The 8,647-nt window shown below is 43.8% G+C and overlaps 1 protein-coding gene across 3 annotated transcripts; it reads left to right on the top strand.

Moving 5' to 3' along the window:
* The first annotated feature begins 613 nt into the window (after positions 1–613).
* LOC106594920 (uncharacterized) lies at positions 614–8,358 on the top strand. Of its 3 annotated transcripts, none has more exons than XM_045714376.2 (7): positions 622–784; positions 1,101–1,158; positions 2,497–3,007; positions 3,132–3,207; positions 3,373–3,465; positions 3,564–3,723; positions 7,918–8,358. In XM_045714376.2, exons 1-7 carry the CDS (start codon positions 741–743, stop codon positions 8,125–8,127), a joined length of 1,152 nt encoding a protein of 383 aa, XP_045570332.1. In that variant the 5' UTR covers positions 622–740; the 3' UTR covers positions 8,128–8,358. The 3 variants fall into 3 exon arrangements, with proteins under 3 accessions (XP_045570336.1, XP_045570332.1, XP_045570331.1); XM_045714375.2 differs by having other exon boundaries at positions 7,915–8,358; XM_045714380.2 differs by lacking the exon at positions 1,101–1,158 and having other exon boundaries at positions 614–784; positions 7,915–8,358.
* The last annotated feature ends 289 nt before the right edge of the window (positions 8,359–8,647 follow it).

Here is an 8,647-nt window from a genome sequence, read left to right as displayed (position 1 = left end):
GAGCCTTACGGTTGTGGGCGGAGCAGCTGCCGACAGGATGCTCTCGATTGTGCTTCTGTTTTTATGCACTGAAAAAATTCAGACTGGACCAGATTGACACTATTTATTATTGTTTCTGCAGTGAGGAGTCGCCCACTTTATGTTTATGCAGAAAAACGTACATTTTTTTGTTAACTCAAAAAAGCAGTAGAATGCAAATCAGGGAGTCGAATGAACGGCTCTTTCACCAATGCTATTCGGTTCTCGACGTTCATCAGAAAGAGCCGTTCAAAAAAAAAAAGAGCCGTTCATCAGAAAGAGCCGTTCATCAGAAAGAGCCGTTCATCAGAAAAGAAGAGCCGTTCATCAGAAAGAGCCGTTCATCAGAAAAGAAGAGCCGTTCATCAGAAAAGAAGAGCCGTTCATCAGAAAAGAAGAGCCGTTCGTCAGAAAGAGCCGTTCATCAGAAAGAGCCGTTCATCAGAAAGAGCCGTTCATCAGAAAGAGCCGTTCATCAGAAAGAGCCGTTCAAAAAGAAAAGAAGAGCCGTTCGTTGGCGAACAACACGTCCCCAGTGCGCATGCGCTGAGGTTTGAATGGAGTTTTGCGCGAGAGAGGAGCTGCCTGAGGGTGAGTTGTTGTGTTCTCGGCCTTAACGGAAACCTGATCAGAACTAACCGAAATCCGCTTTCAGTCGCCCTCCGTTACTTTCATACATCTAGTTACGGTAGTTAGCAAGCTCAAAGCAGGACGCAAAGGAGATGATTCTTTCTAAACGGATAGATTATGAACATTTTGAGACTCAGTAAGTAACGTTAGCCAACAGTACTGTTTTTGAAGCTGATGGCTAACATAAACACAACATAAAGTTAGCTAACTCTGTTAGCTTACTTAACTAGCTAGCTACTGTATAGGTTTTTGTAGATTGCCTTTGTACCTATCCCAGGTAGATCATTTGGTTTGGCTCAGGCATTTGTTGTAACTAACTGGTCAGATTTGAGTACAAGTCATTTTTACCTTAGCTAGCTAGTTAGCAACATGTTAGCTACAACAACAGACGGAAGTAACGTTAGTGGCAATAGCTAGCTAGGCAGCAAACAGTTGGTCCTTCTTATTCACAGGTCTCAATATTCGACAGACCAAGGAAGTCAAGGAGGTGAGACCGGTGGCTACATCAGGGTAGGCAGCTAGAAGCACAACATTAAAGTACCACTCCTAGTCTCCTTTTCACCTCCAATTAAACACCTTGTTTACTTAATAACAAAAGGTACATCTGAATAGGTGGTCCAGGTAAATCATGACAGCAGAACTCCCTCTTCTTCATTGATCCTCTCAACACCTTGAAAGCCATACTCCTTGAAGTTTGCACGTTTCTAAACCCTTTTACTCAACATATTGTTTAGTGTGTGTATTTTACAGTATTTATACTTGGGATATCGCTTTTCAACAGGAAAAGTTCACAAATCGTTGTCTTTAACTATATCCCTTTTATACACATACCAAAATCCCACAAATTTATGGCTGCTTTTTTGTATAATTGAAAGGAATAGGGGTAAGAGAAAAAAACATGATACATTTTAAAACCCACCTAAAGAACTAGTCAAGATTCCTCTATTTTCAGACCCTGTAACCAAAATACAGGACTTGGGTCTGTGTGAATGGCTCTGCTTTTTTGCAGGTAGATGTTTGACACTTCCATTGTTTAAAACACCTCCCTCATTTGAAATGGAAAAACAAAGCTTTTTTGGTATTGTAATTAATTATAGGTCATATTTCATAGAAATCTGGAAACACTGGGCTGTTACTTTAACCACACCCCTCCACCCCTCCACCCCTCCCAATCTGCTAGTTACCCACTGATATGTATAAAAGGGGTATGTATACCTGCAAGCAAGGGGTAAATAAGGGACTGTTTGAAAGGGGGGTCATGCCTTATATTTTTTACAGGTAATATACCACATCTTCTGTCTGAAATTACAACTAGCTATTTAGCTACTTCTCCTTCAGACCTTGTTGTTCTGGTCCAGAACAAGGGGGTGTGATCTCCCTGTGTTGCAGGTGAATCTACAGGGTGTGTGTAATGATCTCCCTGTGTTGCAGGTGAATCTACAGGGTGTGTGTAATGATCTCCCTGTGTTGCAGGTGAATCTACAGGGTGTGTGTAATGATCTCCCTGTGTTGCAGGGTGTGTAATGAACTCCCTGTGTTGCAGTTGAATCTGCAGGGTGTGTGTAATGATCTCCCTGTGTTGCAGGTGTGTGTAATGATCTCCCTGTGTTGCAGTTGAATCTGCAGGGTGTGTGTAATGATCTCCCTGTGTTGCAGGGTGTGTGTGTAATGATCTCCCTGTGTTGCAGGTGAATCTACAGGGTGTGTGTAATGATCTCCCTGTGTTGCAGGTGAATCTACAGGGTGTGTGTAATGATCTCCCTGTGTTGCAGGGTGTGTGTGTAATGATCTCCCTGTGTTGCAGGTGAATCTGCAGGGTGTGTGTGTAATGATCTCCCTGTGTTGCAGGTGAATCTGCAGTATTGTGTGAGGTGGGGAAGCTCCATGCGTCCATCCAGACTGAGTCACTCAGCCTCCAAAAAGGCCTCTGAAGCCTGGGGCTCCAGTGATCCTGCTGGCCAGCCTGGGATGAGGCGGCGAGGGCAGGGTGAAGGGGCAGGGCCGGGCTGGGAATCTGCTGACTCGAGCATCGTGATCTCGGACGAGGCCACGGATCACGACCTGATTGACCGTCACCGTGGAAACCACAGTGTCTCAGAATGTGGGTCATCGCCACTAGAGCTGTCAGTCAGCCAGGGGAAGGCTGTGATTGGTGGAAAGGTGACGGGGCAGACGGAAAGAGGCGTGGAGTCAGACGCTGAATCCTGCTGCTCATTGGACAGCATTGTCTCTGGCCCCTCCTTCATGGTTCAGGCCACTCCACTAACTCTTCCACCTGGTCTGTGTTTGACCTGTCAGAGACTTCACAGAGAAGCCAAGAGTAGAAGAAACACTCCGCTGGACAAACTAACAGACAATGGTGAATACACACAAACACACCCGCCCCGTCAGAGAAGTCCTTCACCGACTGGTTGCCTAGCAAAACAAACCCACTGAGCAGATGTCTGATTTCTAATAGCCCTTCTCTCTGATTGGTCTATCAGATCCCACTTCCTTGTCATGTGACCAATGGGTTCTCATGAAGAAGTGGACACCCAGAAGACCACAGAACGTTAAAGGGTAAGAGAGAGGAATGTGTGTGTGTGTGTGTGTCTCTGTGTGTGTGTCTCTGTGTGTGTGTCTCTGTGTGTGTGTGTGTGTGTGTGTGTGTGTGTGTGTGTGTGTGTGTGTGTGTGTGTGTGTGTGTGTGTGTGTGTGTGTAACCCACAGTACTGTTGTTGTTAGGAGGCTGTGGACCCATCTGGGCCGGATTAGACACAGAGAGCAGACCAGGGGAGAGCAGCCAGCCTGCTCCAGACCGCACATTTTCCTACAGAGGTAAAGCACACACACACACACACACTCACAACATGAGGTCACACAGTTAAATAAAGGTTGAATTTAACACAGTGAAGTAACAAACACCTTGTGTGTAGGAACCTGAGGAGATATGAGAGCCAGGCTGTGAGCAGAGGGAGGAAGAGGAAGAAGAGGTCCAGAGGAAGTCGTCAGAGGGCGGGAACATGCAACAATCTCAACCGCAGCGGTCTCCATAGCAGCGGTCTCCATAGCGATCCTGATCCTGATGGAAAGGCGGTAGGTAGCCCAGATTTGCGTTATTTCACAAAGTTATATCTAGCGCTGTTGTGAACAAATCAAATGTATAGGTCTTTGATAACACCGGCCTTTGATAACACTGGCCTTTGATAACACTGGTCTTTGATAACACTGGCCTTTGATAACACTGGCCTTTGATAACACTGGCCTTTGATAACACTGGCCTTTGATAACACTGGCCTTTGATAACACTGGCCTTTGATAACACTGGTCTTTGATAACACTGGTCTTTGATAACACTGGCCTTTGATAACACTGGCCTTTGATAACACTGGCCTTTGATAACACTGGCCTTTGATAACACTGGCCTTTGATAACACTGGCCTTTGATAACACTGGCCTTTGATAACACTGGCCTTTGATAACACTGGCCTTTGATAACACTGGCCTTTGATAACACTGGTCTTTGATAACACTGGCCTTTGATAACACTGGCCTTTGATAACACTGGCCTTTGATAACACTGGCCTTTGATAACACTGGCCTTTGATAACACTGGCCTTTGATAACACTGGCCTTTGATAACACTGGCCTTTGATAACACTGGCCTTTGATAACACTGGCCTTTGATAACACTGGCCTTTGATAACACTGGCCTTTGATAACACTGGCCTTTGATAACACTGGCCTTTGATAACACTGGTCTTTGATAACACTGGCCTTTGATAACACTGGTCTTTGATAACACTGGCCTTTGATAACACTGGCCTTTGATAACACTCGCCTTTGTCTAAATTAAATTCTACTATCCATGTGACATTGTTACATACAGGGATATACAATGACATTTCAAATGATTTAAGTTAATAAAACCACAACACTTTTCAGTGTAGTTTTTATGAGGTACGCCCCATAAAAAGACCGGTAGCCTTCACCTGTCTAGCTTGTTGTTTATGTTGGCCAATCAAAGCAGCAAAGAGGCTTAATGTGTACCAAGTGGAGTGACGGTTCACGAAGGCAATGCAAGATGGAGATAAGTGAGAAGTAGGCTACAGCGAGCACCAACGTGTAGGCTGTTGTGTTATCTGTATGGGGTTGTGGAGAAAACGCATAATCTGGCCTCAATTAGCCTAGCTAGCTAAATAGCTACTCCAGCCCATGACCTGATGAATAACATTGTTGGTGCTACATGAATGAATGAATGAATTAATCAGAAGTTTACATACACCTTAGCCAAATACATTGCAACTCAAGTTTTTCACAATTCCTGACATTTAATCCTAGTAAAAATTCCCTGTCTTAGGTCAGTTAGGATCACCACTTTATTTTAAGAATGTGAAATGACAGAATAATAGTAGAGAGAATGATTTATTTCAGCTTTTATTTCTTTCATCACATTCCCAGTGGGTCAGAAGTTTACATAAACTCAATTAGTATTTGGTAGCATTGCCTTTTAAATTGTTTAACTTGGGTCAAACGTTTCGGGTAGCCTTCCACAAGCTTCCCACAATAAGTTGGGTGAATTTTGGCCCATTCCTCCTGACAAAGCTGGTGTAACTGAGTCAGGTTTGTAGGCCTCCTTGCTCGCACACGCTTTTTCAGTTCTGTCTACAAATGTTCTATAGGATTGAGGTCAGGGCTTTGTGATGGCCACTCCAATAATTTGACCTTGTCGTCCTTAAGCCATTTTGCCACAACTTTGGAAGTATGCTTGGGGTCATTGTCCATTTGGAAGACCCATTTGCGACCAAGCATTAACCTCTCTGGGCTAAGCGTCCCACCTACTCAACAGCCAGTGGAATCCTGTGGCGCGATATTCAAATACCTTAGAAATGCTATTACTTCAATTTCTCAAACATATGACTATTTTACACCATTTTAAAGACAAGACTCTCGTTAATCTAACCACACTGTCCGATTTCAAAAAGGCTTTACAACGAAAGCAAAACATTAGATTATGTCAGCAGAGAACCCAGCCAGAAATAATCAGACACCCATTTTTCAAGCTAGCATATAATGTCACAAAAACCCAGAAGACAGCTAAATGCAGCACTAACCTTTGATGATCTTCATCAGATGACACACCTAGGACATTATGTTATACAATACATGCATGTTTTGTTCAATCAAGTTCATATTTATATCAAAAACCAGATTTTTACATTAGCATGTGATGTTCAGAACTAGCATTCCCACCGAACACTGCCGGTGAATTTACTAAATGACTCACAATAAACGTTCACAAAAAACATAACAATTATTTTAAGAATTATAGATACAGAACTCCTTTATGCAATCGCTATGTCCGATTTTAAAATAGCTTTTCGGTGAAAGCACATTTTGCAATATTCTGAGTAGATAGCCTGGTACTCACCAAACTCAGATTTACTATAATAAAAATTGGATTACCTTTACTGTTCTTCGTCAGAATGCACTCCCAGGACTTCTACTTCAATAACAAATGTTGGTTTGGTTCCAAATAATCCATAGTTATATCCAAATAGCGGCGTTTTGTTCGTGCATTCAAGACACTATCCGAAGGGTAAAGAAGGGTGACGCGCCCGGCGCGTTTCGTGACAAAAGAATTCAAAATATTCCATTACCGTACTTTGAAGCATGTTAAACGCTGTTTAAAATCAATTTTTATGCGATTTTTCTCGTAAAAAAGCGATAATATTCCGACCAGGAAACCCTGTTTTCGTTCAAAGACTGAAAATGTAAACATGGTGGAGTCTCGTGCACGCGCGCCCCAGTCTCATTGTTCTCAGATCGACCACTTACCAAATGCGCTACTGTTTTTCACCCATGGCCTGCAAAGTCATCATTCAACGTTCTGGCGCCTTCTGAGAGCCTATGGGAGCGTTAGAAAATGTCACGTTATGCCAGAGATCCCCTGTTTTGGATAGAGATGATCAAGAAGGCCAAGTAATGGTCAGAGAGAGTGCTTCCTGTTTGGAATCTTCTCAGGTTTTGGCCTGCCAAATGAGTTCTGTTATACACAGACACCATTCAAACAGTTTTAGAAACTTTAGGGTGTTTTCTATCCAAATCAAATAATTCTATGCATATTCTAGTTACTGGGCAGGAGTAGTAACCAGATTAAATCGGGAACGTTTTTTATCCGGCCGTGCAAATACTGCCCCCTATCCCCAACAGGTTAACTTCCTGACTGATGTCTCGAGATGTTGCTTCAATATATCTACATCATTTTCTTTCCTCATGATGCCATCTATTTTGTGAAGTGCACCAGTCCCTCCTGCAGCAAAGCACCCCCACAACATGATGCTGCCACCCCCGTGCTTCACGGTTGGGATGGTGTTCTTCGGCTTGCAAGCCCCCCCCCCCCCCCCCCCCTTTTTTTCCTCCAAACATAACGATGGTTATTATGGCCAAACAGTTCTATTTTGGTTTCATCAGACCAGAGGACATTTCTCCAAAAAGTACGATCTTTGTCCCCATGTGCATTTGCAAACCGTAGTTTGGCTTTTTATGGCGGTTTTGGAGCAGTGGCTTCTTCCTTGCTGAGCGGCCTTTCAGGTTATGTCGATAAAGGACTCGTTTTACTGTCGATATAGATAGTTTTGTACCTGTTTCCTTCAGCATCTTCACAAGATCCTTAGCTGTTGTTCTGGGATTGATTTGCACTTTTCACACCAAAGTACGTTCATCTCTAGGAGACAGAACGCGTCTCCTTCCTGAGCAGTATGACGGCTGCGTGGCCCCATGTTGTTTATACTTGCGTACTATTGTTTGTACAGATGAATGTGGTACATTCAGGCGTTTGGAAATTCCTCCCAAGGATGAACCAGACGTGTGGAGGTCTACAATTTTTTTTCTGAGGTCTTGGCTGATTTCTTTTGATTTTTCCCATGATGTCAAGCAAAGAGGCGCTGAGTTTGAAGGTAGGCCTTGAAATACATCCACAGGTACACCTCCAATTGACTCAAATTATGTCAGTTAGCCTATCAGAAGCTTCTAAAGCCATGACATCATTTTCTGGAATTTTCCAAGCTGTTTAAAGGCACAGTCAACTTAGTGTATGTAAACTTCTGACCCACTGGAATTGTGATGCAGTGAAATAATCTGTTAACAATTGTTGTAAAAATAAAAACCTTTTATTTGTTTTATTATTATTATTCTGAATATCCGACGCACATTCATGATACTGTTCGGATAGTGAAATTCCCTAGCGGTTAGCGTTAAAGATCCATTTGTGTATGTTGTGACCAGCAGGAGAACAGCGACGACAGCGATCTGGATCGTACACGCAGGGTCCTCACCTTCCAGGTGTTTCCCTCCTCCGTTACCATGGAAACCCTAACCCAGGAGGAGGCCACGCCCACGCGGGAGGAGGAGCCCAGGAAGAAGAGCGGCAGCTTCAGAACCCAGCTGGCTCAGCTCCGCGCCAACCGCAGCTGTGTCGTCAGGGAAACGCACACGTGACGCGATGACATCGCTGTCAGATTCCGAATGTGTTCTTTATTGCCGTCGTTGGTTGTTTTTTGTCTCTACCTGCCTCTGCTCAGTTTGTTCTCCTTCAAGCACGGCTGGAGGGAGTTACCATCAAATCTCTTCCATTAGAGGGGACGTGCATGGACTTACTATCACACACACAGTGTCTCTTACATTCAAAACTAGATTCAACTAGTGTAAATAATAATCAACCTCATTGTTATGTTTCTGTTGAAGTTAGTTATCTGTATCAGATCTTCCCTGTTTTGTTTCACACTGAAGAACACAGGTTATTTTATGTAATCTCTTCTGTTCAGACATGAAGTCTCTACTACCAGACACAGCTGGGACAGTGCCCTCTACTGGTCTGGTCCGTATTCATAAACCTTCTCAGAATAGGACTGCTGATCTAGGACCAGATCAGAATGAAGGGGGGGGGGGGGGGGTCCTGATCCTATTCAGAATGAGGGGGGTGGGGGGGGTCCTGATCCTATTCAGAATGAGGGGGGGG

Source organism: Salmo salar, chromosome 03 (assembly GCF_965601325.2).
Source record: "Salmo salar chromosome 03, fSalSal1, whole genome shotgun sequence".
NCBI lineage: Eukaryota > Metazoa > Chordata > Actinopteri > Salmoniformes > Salmonidae > Salmo > Salmo salar.
Note: the sequence above shows the minus strand (reverse complement) of the source record. Positions and strands in the feature narration are given on the sequence as shown.

Bases quoted from the DNA above. Each gene is read 5' to 3' on its own strand.
- LOC106594920 (XM_045714375.2), top strand. From the start codon at position 741: ATGATTCTTTCTAAACGGATAGATTATGAACATTTTGAGACTCA. The intron at 1,159-2,496 runs GTAGGCAGCTAG...CCTGTGTTGCAG, and splicing joins AGACCGGTGGCTACATCAGG to GTGAATCTGCAGTATTGTGT. The intron at 3,724-7,914 runs GTAGGTAGCCCA...TGTTGTGACCAG, and splicing joins CTGATCCTGATGGAAAGGCG to CAGGAGAACAGCGACGACAG.